The sequence below is a fragment of the Elephas maximus genome, chromosome 6, assembly GCF_024166365.1.
Source record: "Elephas maximus indicus isolate mEleMax1 chromosome 6, mEleMax1 primary haplotype, whole genome shotgun sequence".
Lineage (NCBI taxonomy): Eukaryota > Metazoa > Chordata > Mammalia > Proboscidea > Elephantidae > Elephas > Elephas maximus.
The window spans coordinates 103,917,104-103,932,039 of record NC_064824.1 but is presented as its reverse complement, the minus strand read 5'-3'; the positions used below and the strand labels follow the sequence as shown (position 1 = coordinate 103,932,039).

The window sequence follows — 14,936 nt, the reverse complement described above, 5'->3', positions numbered from 1 at the left end:
TTGACACTTTCCATCATTTTTTATTTAATTACCCCCCTCTCCCCACTTGGCTTATGTGTTGTTATTTTCTGATTATCTTCCTACCTCTCTGAACATGTTATGTTTGTCACTGTTTCTAACTCCATCCATTCTCCTCCCACATAAACACAGATGTGCCTCCAATGATCTGTCTTGGACCAGTTTGTCCTCTAAACTCTGCCTTGGCCAGCTCCTGGCTCCAGCTATCACCTCTCTATGGAAGGGAATAGAATCTCCCTCTTTGTCCCTGATGTCTCTTTCTGGTGTCACCTTCCTGGATATCACCATGCACATACTCTCACCAGCATTTCAAATGCCACCATGAGCCCCCTTTTTAATCCAAAATCCTAGCTTTTTGAAATATCTTCATCTACTTACGATTTTAATTTCTATTAATGGCATCTCCATTCTACAAATAAGCAAGATTTTTAAGGTTACATTTCATGTCTAATTAATCTTTTTATACTCAAAGCACCCAACCCACTGTCTTCTATATTGCCAGATGTTTATAAAAAATGACTGATACATTTAGATAAGAAACGTTAATTGCTAAGTACATAGGAGTATTTGTGCCTCCTAGTCAACATATTTCCTTCGAAGTAAAGAATCCTTATAGATGAATTAAATTTTAATCAGAGAATCTTTCCAAAATAATGTCTATATTCTAATTAAAGATACATGTTATACATGTATGTAATATATGTTAACAGATATTCTAAAACTACCTTTGATAATTAAATTCCCTGTTAATTCAGACAAGAATGTATGAGATCAACTTGGTTTCTTTTGAATTGAGACTTGAAAAATGTAGAATTTCGGAAGGTTACAGTGCAGGAAGAGAACGTCAGGCAGAGGTTAGGAAATGAACAAAAGCATGGAAGTGTGTAATTATTTGTGTGTATACATAATACTGCATGAGTGCACATTTGCGCACATGATCTAGTCTCACTCATCTGTCTGAAATGGATAGAACAGTTAAGAAAGATAAAGAAAATGGTAAACACATTTTTGAAATTAAGTATGTTTTAAAAAATTGTTTGCAATGCCGAATTAGTAGAATTAAAAATCATCATGTATTTACTTCCCAAGGAATACATTTTTTGCTGATTTAAAACTATTTAGAGAACCAAAAGCAATATGCTTTTGGCTTAGGCTAAAGGATGCTTTAAAAATCACTAATCATGCTCAAAACAGGGACAATTGAATTTTAGTGCCTGTTCAGTGTTAAGCTGTAACACAATATTGGTGCATTTCTATCAAGTTTGTAATGATTCCTTCCATTCCCACGTCTTCCCACTTCCATGTCTTTATTATTTTCTTGTTTCAAATAATCTATATTCTCTAGAAGCAAAGAATAAGAAAGTAGTGTAAATTCAGGAAATTTAAGTTATCTAAGTATACACTTAAATCTTTTCTTTGATACAATTAAATGAAGGGAAAATTAACTAAATTAGCCTTAATGCATTTCTCTTAACCAATTTTACATGTTACAATAATAGAATGCTATTAAGCATAATTTAATAATTACCTTTCTTTAGGTCAATCTTAATTTTCTTTGCATTTTTCTTGTTGCCAAACCCCATGAGAGGCGAGAGTGAGGGAGAGGATGGCTTTCTTCCTAGTCCTGGTACTCGGGGGCTCTTGCTTTGTTGCAGGGACGCTGATGCATCTCCCTCAGGACTACTTGTTCCTGTCACGTTTACTGTCTTTATTACTGATTTTCCATGGACAGGAGGCGGTGCCTTTGTTCTCAAAATGCCATCATTGTTACCAAAAATGTTAAGAGGTCCAATGACTGATTTTTCATACTCTTCACGATTTTGGGGTGACAGTACATGGAGGAGCACACTTGGGGATTTCATTGCCTGACGGAAGACATCTTGAGCCCTTAAAAGAGATAGAATGTATAATGATAGGCTGTTCTAGCATGCCACTTTCTAAAGTATACCTGTGTCCTGGCAATGAGCAGTAGCATCAGCATAGGAGACAACTATCAACATTAATACCAATATGGCTTTGTCAACTAACTACTAAAAAAAAAAAAAAAAAAAACTACCAGCTACCACTTATTACTTGCCCACTTTGTGCCCCTGCACTGAGCTAGACATGCATTGTTAACATGAATAATTTTCTCTTATTTAACTTTCTTAACAACCCTGCATGAAATCTATACAGACATAGTTACTGCAGTAAATATATAAGTATGCTTTAATTTTAATTAAAAAAATCGTTTCATATTATTGATTGGATTATCAGCTAGCTTCTTTTTAGGACTCTGTTCTAAAGTACAGATCTTCACTAACATGGTTTGTGCTCCAGAAACTCAATTTTAACATAGATGTTTCTTCAAGGAGACATTTTAGTAGGGGCCTTGGCTATCCCTAAATGTCATGGTGGATATCAATCCAATGTGTTTCTTTACTGTCATTCTATCAGAGAGTTGTTTTTTTCCTTAAGAAAAATCAGAATTTGTTGCATATTTTTACTTTTCTATCTCACTACTTTGATTTTTCCTTAAAAGAACAGATAATTTATAAATGTGTATGCTTTTACATATTCGTCTCTATTATATACATATATATATATATGGAAACCCTGGTGGTGCAGTGGTTAAGAGATATGGCTGCTAACCAAAAGGCTGGCAGCTCGAATCCACCATGTGCTCCTTGGAAACTCTATGGGGCAGTTCTACTCTGTCCTACAGGGCCACTATGAGTTGGAATCAACTAGACAGCAACGGGTTAGATTAGGTTAGTTTAGGTTATAGAAAAAAAAAAAAAATTTTTTTTTTTTTTATAAAACCAAAAAAAAAACCCATTGCTGTCAAGTCTATTCCAATTCATAGCAACCCTATATATAGGTCAGAGTAGAACTCCCCCAGTTTTCAATGAGCACCTTGTGGATTCGAACTGCCAACCTTTTGGTTAGTAGCTGTAGCTCTTAACCACTATTCCACCAGGGTTTCCGATATGTATATATACATATATATATGTACAGTCATGTCACTTAACATCCATGATACATTCTGTGAAATAGGACGTTACGTGATTTGGATGCTGCATGAACATATTATATACAGGCAGTCCCCAGTTTACAAAAATCCGACTTAAGTACAACCGGTAGTTACGAACCAATCCCCCGTAAAGCCTATTGTATAAAAAACTCAAGGTATATACAATGGTTTGTAATAACAAATGGGTGCTACTTTGCGATGCGTATCAAAACATTACTATTACTATTACTGTATTATTGTGTTAAAGATGTTTTAGTGTATCTGGAAATGTTTCTTTAATGTTTTTTATGCATAGAAAGGTACATTATTTGAATTCTTATAACCTTTGATATCACAGAGGTATATGCGGTTGAACGGTGCCCGAACAGATATTGTGTGGTGTATGACTGTCTATACATATGTATACATGTATGTGTGTATGTATATTTACACTATGTAAGTGTATTAATACATAATATATTGCATACATATTTAATAGTATAACATACAATATGTAATAAAATACAATTATGCATGTAAACATACATTTTCTTTCCTTGTTATTTATGCTTCTATATACCCTTTGACTAGGTAAAACAACTACTTTTTCCAAACTTTCCTGCTAATGAGATGTAAGTGAAGGGTTTAAAAAGAGGTTAAGGGAAAGCTCTTTAAAAGAGCTGGCTCAGCTGGAAGGCATAAACTTTCCTTCTCACTTTCTCCTTCTGATTTCTTGGAATTAAGAAGCGATGGAGGGAATTCCAGCAGCCATCTTGTGATACTGAAACAACTAAAAGATAATAACCCCATGGTAAAAGGAGGGCAAAGCAGGAACATAGAAGATGTCTCACAATCTGATAACTGTGGAGCTCCCATATTGACCCCAGACTGCCCATCTCCACACTTACTTGTCTTTAGAGAAAGTATATTTTAATCTTCTTTAAACTGCTGTTATTTCAGGTCTCTGTTATTCCTACTGGTATCTGTGTCCACTCTATCAAAGCACTTAATTCCCCACGTTATTAGGGGAGAGGGGAGAAGATTCCACATAGGCAGCCAGCCTCCCTTGGTCAGTTCCCCTATGTTATTTTTGCTTTAGGAACTGGTTTCTATTCCATATTAACATGTGTCCTTTGGGAAGTCACTGAATTTTTACGCACCTCAGTTTCCACCTCTGTAAAATAGGGATAATTTTATGCCCTGTATCCTTATTGAGTCTTGTAAAAAGGCAAGTGTTATATTAAAATATACGTATTAATTACAATTTTATTATTTCATCATTTTAAGAAATATACTCGTTTAAAGCTTCATTTCTTAACTAATAACCACAGAGAAAATATACCATGAGCTGGTGACCATTACTAAGGAGTATTAGTACTTATTCCCTTGTTCCAGAAGCCCTGCAATGTTAATGTAAGTGTGTGTGTGTTCGTATACTTATATATGTGTGTGTGTGTGTATAAATGTATGTGTGTGTGTATATGTATCAAACTGCTACACACTGTAATTTTTAGGTATAGAAACCTATTTCCTTAACATTGTCACATGCAGGCAGAGAGATGATTTTCTGAGGAAGAATGTTTTAATTTTTTTTTTTTTTATTGCTTTCTATTACTCAGTGATTCCTCACAGACATCTCTCACAGATTTTTTAGTTTAAGGGAAGACTGCTGACACCAAGTAAGTTAATTAATAAGCTGAACTAACAATCTGTGAAAAGAGTCATTAAATACCAGTCTAACTGACCCATATCCTAAGAAAAACACATGCACCCAGAGATGTCCCTGCATGACAACCAGGAAGAAAGGATTAACACACTTAGGGCTGGCAGGGACATGAGCAGACCACCTCCGAGTATGCTAAAACATAAAACTCATTTGAAAATGTATGCTCTGGGGGTCATTCATAGGGAACTGACCGGAAATTCTACCTACAATTTTGATCATATTGAGTTCAGTGATGATTATAAACATTCTGGAAATCAATAAAGAAAGTAAAACAATGAAAAAATGCTTACTGAGTAAAGGTTTTGTCCACGAGATCCACATTGTTGATTTTTATAATACATTCATTTTCACGAAACAGTCCCTCCCTCTTGGACCTGCTGTTTTCTTCAATGCCTCGGATGAAGAGTCCTAGAATCCTAAATGCAAAATCCATGTTAAAATAGAAATACTGAATAATAACATGCTAATTAGTTCTCTACTTGCAACTCTTCAGAAATAAGTATTGATTTGTATTTACATAGGAAATTACGCTTTATATTCAGACAACTATTTATTAAGTCCTTAGTTAAAAAAAGAAAAAGAAACTTCACTAAAAGGGAAAAAGCCCTTCAAGACAAATATGCATACCGATGCAGAGAACATTAGCCTGTGACCTCATTTCTCATGCTTCCAGTAACTTAGAAAAGGCTGATATAGCTGAGTGGATTAGAAGAGACAAAAGCCTCATGGTTTGGAAGACGGCATTACAGCTTACAGTAATAAGTTAGTGCCCAGATGCCAACTTGATGCTTAGCAATGGGAGACGATTAGGTATTCGCTTAATTCTTTACAGTGTAACTACCTGTTCTAATAATTTTCAAGCCAAGAAATAAACAAACATTTAAGCGAAGATCTTATTACTCGGTTTAGAAGGAATATCAATCCCTTTTGTTAGTGTTGCTGAATGAGGCATGTGCTGGTATTTTCTATGTGCTCAGATGCAGGAGCATGAGACGAGGTAAAGATTCAGAGCCAAGAAACTTGGTCAGTACAGACTCAGAGCACCAAACCCGTTGCCGTCGAGTTGATTCCAACTCATAGCAACCCTATAGAACAGAGTAGAACTCTCCCATATGGTTTCCAAGGAGCAACCAACTGGTGAATTCCAACTGTCGACCTTTTGGTTAATAGACGTAGCTCTTAACCACTACGCCACCAGGGTCTCCAGTGTACAGTAGAAGTTAAAAAACTGGAGACAGCAATGGGCCTAGAGTCTTTATAAAAGGGTTTGGGGAGAAAGTGGTGATATAAACTGGACCTGAAGAATAAGAAGGATTTGGAAAGGAGTAAAGAGAGGTAAGGAGTCCTGGTGGCACAGTGGTTAAAGCACTTAGCTGCTAACTGAAAGGTGTGCAGTTCAAACCCACCAGCTGCTCCATAGAAAGATGTAGCAGTCTGCTTTCATAAAGATTACAGCCTTGGAAACCCTACGAGGCAGTTCTAGTCTGTCCTATAAGGTCACTATGAGTCAGAATTGATTCGATGGCAAGAGATTTGGTTTGGTTTTTTTTTAGAGAGAGGATACACACAGAGAAGGGCTGGACACTATGTGTTTGTGTAAACTGGGTTTGTGTGAGGAGGAGTGTGGGGAGCTAACTCTGAATAGAGAGGCCAATGCCACAAACAGCATGTCTTGAACACCTAATAAAGATGAAAAAGACCACCCACCACCCCTGGCTTCTAAGAAGGGCAGTGGTATGATGAAGGCAGGCTTTTGGGATGAGTTGTCTGAAATTTCAGGAAGGGAAACAGTATATTCAGAGAGGATATTCAGGGACTCCTAGTATTTTTGGCTGTGGATTAGAGTCAGGAGAGGAACGGGGTTGGAGAAGAAAGAAAAAGAAAATTATGGCAATGAGAGTAAAGAATTAAATTTTACACACACACATACACACATACACACATAACAAAACTTGTTGCCATTGAGTCAGTTCTGACTCATGGTGACTCCAAGCGCATATGCATATGTGTGTTTGTATATAAGTATATATATACGCACACACACATATGTATTATATATACATATCTGCAGCTCTGTTACATATTGGCAGTATCAAAACCAATAACTAAGAGAAATGGGACTTGAGTATTTTAGCTATTTCTCATTTCAGGGGTTTCCCTTCTCCTTATAGCATGATAGGGTCCTTGCTATGTCTCTGAGTAAGAAAGAAAAATATGCCCTTCAAGAGGAATCTGCTGGGTTTGGAGAAACCGCAGTCTCCACTTTCCTTGTCCTCTTATTTTTCTACTTTGTCATTCTCTTTTGTATAGGAGCTTTGTGCACTGTCACATAGTCCCTTTGCATTCAACCTCAAATCTAAATAAAATATGAGCACATTTTGTGTATGAATAATAGAGTCAGACATGGAAAAGGGGCAGTCTATAATGCCAGTATAGGAGCAAACCAATCCTCCTGTTTGGAACAATCCCAAAGCTGAGCCTCTCCTTTTAGGGCCACAGTTCGTTTAACGAGCTCATGCGATCTCAAGATGTCAATGCGCAAGGCACATGCCGTGATATTTAAAAGTTTCTACTTCAAAAACGTTCAGTGGATGGAGCATGCTACCACAAGAGAGAGCAAAGAATCATGCCACCCACTGCAGGGACGGCTCAGTTCATAGGCACAAGTGTGAGACGAGATGTTATGCTTATTTCCTAGTTCTGGTATGTTAGTAAATTAATGAAACAAATTCTGTGTGAAAGACAGAAGGGGACACATCTGCTATTTGATAAAGGATCAGGACTCAAATTAATATTTTTAAGATATTAGTGCAATCTTAATCTCATAACTTAATATTAAAAATTGAACTCTAAATAGAACAAAATAGTATTTATTTTCCCTAAATTAAACAGCACTTTAATAGTTTTTTGGATTTTTATTATGGTAGAGTCACAATAACATGATCCATTAGGAGGCTCACATGTGGTTATAAACTAGTTTATGTAAGTGATATTTTTTTAACAAGCATTCAAGTCTTCCTTTAATTTAATTCAGTACATCATCAGTCATGTAATGTTACTCCCTAGGATTTAATTTCACATTTTGGGAGATGAATTAATTCTTTCAGGCCACTGGGTTGCAATTTAACTGGTATATTACAGCTGGAGTATGCTATGTGAATCTCACTCATCTAAATAACCTAACTTTCCATGAAAAATTTATTGACAGAATAGGCCCAACTGTAAAGCCCATGTGTCAGAGGTAATTTTGGTAAAATGTAAAACTGATTTTATTAGTTTGGTCTCTTGCAACAAATCACTGCTGCCCTCTCTATTTCACAGAAGGAATGGAGTCCCTCCAGTTAGATTTCATCCAGACCAGTACGAGAAGGCCCAAAAGAGATTCTCATTATCCTCTTTACCCCAAACTGGTGGGCTGTGGTAGCTGTCTCATTTGGGACCAAGGCGAGCAGGATTTAAAGATTAATACTGTGGAGAAGTTAGAGGCCAAGACTAACCAGTTCATTTGCATTAATGAGCAGATATAAAGGATGCTGAAATCCACAGCCCTGCAGAATAAGACAGGTCATGATAGCACCTTGCTCTTCTAATCATCATTTGGTCTTTGGCCCACACACTCTCCTCGTATTGTTCTCCCTTCTGTATCACGTGGCCTTGGCTCCTCTACTTGCAAAGAATTTTTGCCTAAACATTTCCTCTTCTCACATGAGGTGCCACTCTTCAAACAGCCCTTCCTTCTCTCTCATGTTGAACTGTATTATGAAACTGGGGTAGCATATCCTTATTTACTAGAAAGCCTGAAATTTCATCCTTTTAATTCTAAAGATCACGTTAATATTGTTCTAAAAAAAATGAATGAGATTAATTTGCTTTCTCCTTGCCAGGATGCAGATTTCTGTACGTCTGTTTTGTTTTTACTGTGAAAGCCAATGACCTTCAATACCAGCGGCCTTCCACACCCTTATGCTATGGCATAATTCATTGAGGTCTTATCTAGTACAGCGACCACGGATCTTATTTAGGATGTCCCAATCTACTCTGTCCTATAGGGTCGCTATGAGTCGGAATCGACTCGACAGCACTGGGTTGTGTTGGTGTTAACTCAGATAAGCTTTCTTATTCAACAACAGGTGTAGCAGTATTTTTCTAAAAGAAAAAAAAAAAAACTTAGAGGCAAAGACAATTGCAGTAGTCTTGGTAAAGAATTCAATGTAAATTCTAATTTAAAATAATGATACAAACCAATCAATGGAAGGAAATTAAGAACTCAGGATTGCATTATGACCTTAACTAACCTCCTGTACTCACACAGTGAAACCATATGGCATTGTGAAGTCAAACACTTGTCTGACGTGCCTCTGCATGCGGCTGCATCTATACACATGGCTTGAGTTAAGTGTGCTGTTTCAGCCTGTGCTCATTACTTCTTAACTTTTATTGGCTTATGACTCCACTTCCATATTATTTTTAATGTTTTTTTAATTAAATTTCCTTTCTATAATACTAGTGAATAGCAGAAAAAAAACAAAACAAAAAAAAGCAGAAGTATTTCACCAAGTTTCTGAACACGTGACCATGAACTTGGAAAACTTTCTTATTGCTAACACTGTTTTAGCAATAATAGTAATACTGATAATTTTCGTGTTCCTTTGTTTTTTTTCTGCTGTTTGTTTATGAGGGGCTTTCACAGTTTTAACATCATTTAATTCCCATAACTTTGATGCAAAATAGGTATTCAGATATTCATCTAACAAGAGACAAAACTATTAGGAGATTTGCTATGAAAGAGACTGGGATTCAAATCCAATTGTTCTGAATCCAAGTCCAATGCTGTTTCGACTGCTCTTATTTTTAGGCTTATGTTAGAAATCAGAACCAGAAAGGAAGGAGGAGTAAATCAATACATTCTAGTGAACTTCCCTCATCTGAAGTGAGACAGGGTGATTTCTGGCGTAAAGGGTCAACTTGTTTTTCAAACTATTGAAAATGAAGTATGGTGTCTGTCACGTTGCATATTTCCTCAGTGTTTTGGGAATTGGGAAGATCTTGTGTTCTATTCCAGCTTCATTAAGCTAAAGGGCCTGGTAATTTAACCACTCTGCTATTTCACAAAGCTCCATCAGTACACTCCTGCCAAAAGCCATTAGATTTTCTCAAGACAACTAGATAAATACTCACCTGTCTATCAAAAACAACCTCTGCCTGTCCTGTGCCATAACCCATAACATCTATAAACACACGTATTAACACATGCAGGAAATGAGACAATGAGAGCCACTAACTTTCTGGTTCATTTCTTTTTAGGGAACATTCATTTCAGCAAGTGCCTGGCATCAGATGTTATTTGCACAAAAAGGTGATGGCTTTGCAATTACAGGTAGCAGATGGCTACCTGCTGAACGTGATGCCAACCAAAATAACATGGCTAAATCTCGTCTGCTTGCTACATGCCAGGCTGAACTGAGTAAATATGCAGAACCAGTGAATTAATACTATATAACCTTTGGGAAAATTTTTGTCCTAAAAGGGCTATGGAGTGAGAGCATGCTAAAGACTTCCAGAATTTTACGTGTGCCATTCCTTAGGCAAGTCATTTGACTTTTCTGGTCTTTGATATTCTAACCTAAAATAAAGTGCTCTGCCTTTTCAATGATGTAATTAATTTAAAAGCAGAAACTTAGCCAATTAATTAAAATCATGTGACATCAGCGAAACACTGATTTTCTTTTAAGTTTCTGATAAGTTTTGTCAATATGAGTGTAGTTCTAGAAGCAGTCATCTGATTGAAAATGATATAATATCTAACAGTAGTTTTGGTAGTTATAAAAGTAATATTAGATCATAGGTACATACTTTAATTTTCTTTAAGAAAACAAGTTTTACATCCAGTTAGATACACATGAATTTCATGAAATGCTGGCACAAGCTAAATGACCATTTACCAGGAATGCATCTTTAAAATTTCAAAAGAATGTGGTGAATTATTTTTAATCACTTTTATTTTAGAAAAGAAAAATAAACAACATAGGCACATTTTGTTATTATAGCTAAAATCACCAAACTTATACAGCTTTCCATATAGTTATTTGGGAATAAGAGTATTTATTACACTAAGTTTCTGTATACCTGAGGCTGAGAATATAAAGTCTCATTATTATTCCCATTTTCTAAATGTTAGAGATTATGTGTCAATATGGTCTCACAGGAAATATCAACTTGCAATCACTATATTCACTTGTTGAACTGTATTTTGGAACATTAAAGAATTTGGTTGTGACTGTCTAACAATATGTTAAAATCTTTGCTAAGTACTCTGTTCACCGTGTATCATTGATAAGGATGTTTTAAGAAAGTACTTCGTAATTACTTGTAGATGCAGAAACTCTGACTGATTTTTTCTCTTTTATTGCATCCCCAAAGTAAATGATTTTATTTTGTTCCAACACACAAGTGGCCAACAGAAGTATATCTTGAGGTGTCCATCTGAATAAGATCAATGCATACTTAAAAATCCTGAAAATGTCTGGGAAAATGAGCTCAAGTAAGGTTTTTCATTAGCTTGAGCATCAGAAATAAGGAAAACATCTTACCTTCCACTCAGAGATGAAAAGAAGGGCACCACATGTATTCCCAAGGGGCCTCCTTCCCCAGAAATCTCCACTATTCTTGTCATATCACTGGGCGGAAAAAACAAGAGCACAGTGAACCTCTGCCAAAAACCAGATGAGACACATTAAAAACAAAACAAAACAAAACACCCACCTATGTCAACTACTGTAAATTCAATAAACCAAAAAAAAAATAAAAAAGAAAAACTCGCCCTTGAGTGGATTCCAACTCATAGCAACCCTATAGGACAGAGTGGAACTGCCCCATAGGGTTTACAAGGAGCGGCTGGTGGATTTGAACTGCTGACCTTTTGGTTAGCAGCCTAGCTCTTAACCACTGCACAACCAGGGCTCTATAAATTCAATAGCAGAGACGAAATCAAACAAGTACATGATTTGCTGGTACATTCGGAAGATCCAGGAAAGAAAATGTTTAAATACTATCTGATTGCTTTTTTTTTCTCCCTACAAGAGGAACAAATGGAAATGACTAGCCACAAAAATAACTTCCTACTTAACTTAATCTGCATAAATCAACATATTTAAAAGGATATGCACAAAAATGAAGTTTCTCCCCATTGAGACACACTTGAAACATACTGTACAGATCATAAAATACATGCAAGTAAGCATATCTGTGCTTAAGTGTCAGGTAGGCTGTTTTTTCAGAGCAGTAGGAAAATGAAATAAAATACATATTTATTAAAATAAGCTCAGAATCACATTTTACAATGGTCGTGAAGCCACAATCAGTAATATATATGGGAATGTTCAAAGCACTATTAATCAAGACCTAAACTTGCCCTTCAATAAGGCATCCCTTGTATTCGATGGAACAATTGCAAATTTTGACCTCCTTTGTTTTTTTTTTTTTTATTTTTATACAGAGGTAGAAAAAGAGGTTGCAAAATCTGGAGAAAAATGCATTACAGAAAGAAATAGAAAGCCTGACCCACCTAACCTGCAGCAGATTAAGAAAAGGATGAGCTAGAAACATTAATGGATAGTGTATATGACTGAAATATATAAGTCATTGGGAGCTTCTGGGTATTAAAAAGCAGAAGTAACAAGTTTTTGTAAAGATGAAAAATAATAACCATGAACAATTATTGGTTCCTTCAATCCCAGAGAGAGAAAATACAATTGCCAGAGGAACAATGATAAAGTTGAAGCAAACACCCCTGTTATGGAAATTGTAAGTGCGTCTCTATTGTTTCCTGTTTACATGAAAATGACCTGAAACTGAATGTCAAATGAAGAGCTACAGCTGCTACACAGGCTTTTCTCCTTCAAGTCGAAAACGGTGAAAATTTAGCTCCTTGCTAGAAAGTTGAGAACAGCAATAAGAAAGCAAAGTGGCTGATGAATTCACTCTGCATGAAGTATTCTCTAAATTATCAGTGAACTAAAATAAATACATTAAATATATTCTCATCAGTGGATTAGGCTTAATGTAAGTTTTTTTTTATGCAAATCTATTATCATTAAGAACTGCAAAAAAGAGTATGTCAGTTTCTAGAATTTGTGCAATATGATGGAATTTCAAATTCAATAATAAATTTCAAATGAGTTTTACCCAGATATTGTTGACATATTTAAAACTTGTTCAGTCAAGCAGGTTATATGAGAAGCCTGGAATAAAATTTAGAGACAAAGCAAATCTTAAAGTGATACTATCCTGGGATAAAATAGATTCTTCTCTATACTTTATGCTTCAGGATATGGACAGTTATACAAATATATGTATATGGAATGTCATATATAGGTATGCATTATAAATACTGAATATAAAATGCTTAGTGGGCAGAGAAAGTTGTATGTTTTAATAGACAAAAAAGCAATACTTTTGTATGATAACAGATCTTCATTATTTTATAAATAACGTAGTTCATTTGTAGGCATTTGCGGAAGACAAAATCCAAAGCACTCCAGGGTTACAATGCTGTTTTAAAAACTTTTAAAAATGGAGACTGAAATCTTGTTTAACCATTATTATCCTTTATCTTTATATGTATTTTTATAGTTTTGCACTGAGAGTATAACACAAATCTTTCCTAACAAATGTATCAAGTATCCACATGCTGATAGATAACACACATACTTAATGTACAGAGGCTTTTGGAATATGTGTTTAGTCTAGTGTAGACTTTAAGATTCCAGCTTAAGAATATTTAGGATAACTTTAATGGATTTTCATTTTTTTTAAATTTCACAAATACTTCTTTAGCCTAGTCAAAACTCCTGCTATAAAACATGATAAATTCTATGTGTCATACTGATAAAAAAAATACTGATAGCTACTCTTTAGTAATTACCAATCCTATATTTTTACATTTACTTAATAATTTAAGGAGCCCCGGTGGGGCAGTGGTTAAGAGCTCAGCTGCTAACCAAAAGGCTGTCAGTTCAAATCTAGCAGTTGCTCCTTGGAAACCCTATGGAGTAGTTCTACTCTGTCCTATAAGTTAGAATCGACTTGATAGCAACATTTTTTTTTAATAATGTAAATCTCATAATTTGTTTAATTAATCAATCTTATCTCAAAATACTAAAACTTATTTTTTAGACGCAGTTTTAAGGTTGATTTCTACTTTATGACATTCTCTTTTTCAATACACAAAATAAACTTTTATGCTATCATTACACACAATAATCAATTCTTTGCTTATGAAATTTTTTGACAATTTTATTAATATTACTGAAAAATTTCATACAAAAGTTTATTTATTATAAATCCAAGCACTTTTAGAAAACTAAAGAGCCCTGGTGACACAGTGGTTAAAACTCTCGATTGCTAACTGAAAGGTGGACATTTCAAAGCCACCAGGGGTTCCATGGGACAATGATGTGGCAGATTTCTTCCATACAGATTTACAGCCTCAGAAAAACTATAAGGTCATCATGAGTTGGGATCGACTCAATAGTCGTAGATTTTTGAGTTTTTTTAGATAACTATTCTACCGAATTCCAGAACACTTACTTGTGCTCGTGTGGAACCTGTACACAGACTAAGAGGCTGTATTTCGAACACAACAAGGGGATACTGCATGGCTTAAAATCAGGAAAAGTGTGTGTCAGGTAGTATCCTTTCACCATACTTATCCAATGTGTATGCTGGGCAAATATTCCGAGAAGCTAGACTATATGAAGAACAGGTACATCAGCATTGACAGATGACATAACCCTGCTTGCTGAAAGTGAAGAGGACTGAAAGCACTTGCAGATAAAGATTAAAGACTATAGCCTTCTGTATGGATTATAACTCGACATAAAGAAAACAAAAATCCTTACAACTGGACCAATAAGCCTCATCATGATAAACAGAGAAAATATTGAAATTGTTAAGGATTTTTTCACTTTACTAGGACCACAATCAATGCCCATGGAAACAGCAGTCAAGAAATCAAACAATGCATTGCATTGAGCAAATATGCTGCAAAAGACCTCTATAAAGGGTTAAAAAGCAAAGACGTCAACTTGACAACTAAAGCGTGCCTCACCCAAGCCATGGGATTTTCCATCACCTCATATGGATGTGAAAGCTGGATAATGAATAAGGAAGACCAAAGAAGAATTGATGTCTTTGAATTGT

At 35.5% G+C, this 14,936-nt stretch overlaps 1 protein-coding gene across 11 annotated transcripts in view; it reads right to left on the bottom strand.

Annotated features, from left to right (window-relative positions):
* PARD3B (par-3 family cell polarity regulator beta) overlaps positions 1–14,936 on the bottom strand; it is a 1,165,226-nt gene that overhangs the window by 514,938 nt on the left and 635,352 nt on the right. For all 11 annotated transcript variants that reach the window (XM_049888916.1, XM_049888918.1, XM_049888913.1 and 8 more), the window contains 3 exons: positions 11,327–11,413; positions 5,027–5,152; positions 1,547–1,905 (listed from right to left, as the gene is read on the bottom strand). In XM_049888916.1, coding sequence (XP_049744873.1) covers positions 1,547–1,905; positions 5,027–5,152; positions 11,327–11,413 — 572 coding nt within the window. The remainder of the gene's footprint in view (positions 1–1,546; positions 1,906–5,026; positions 5,153–11,326; positions 11,414–14,936) is intronic.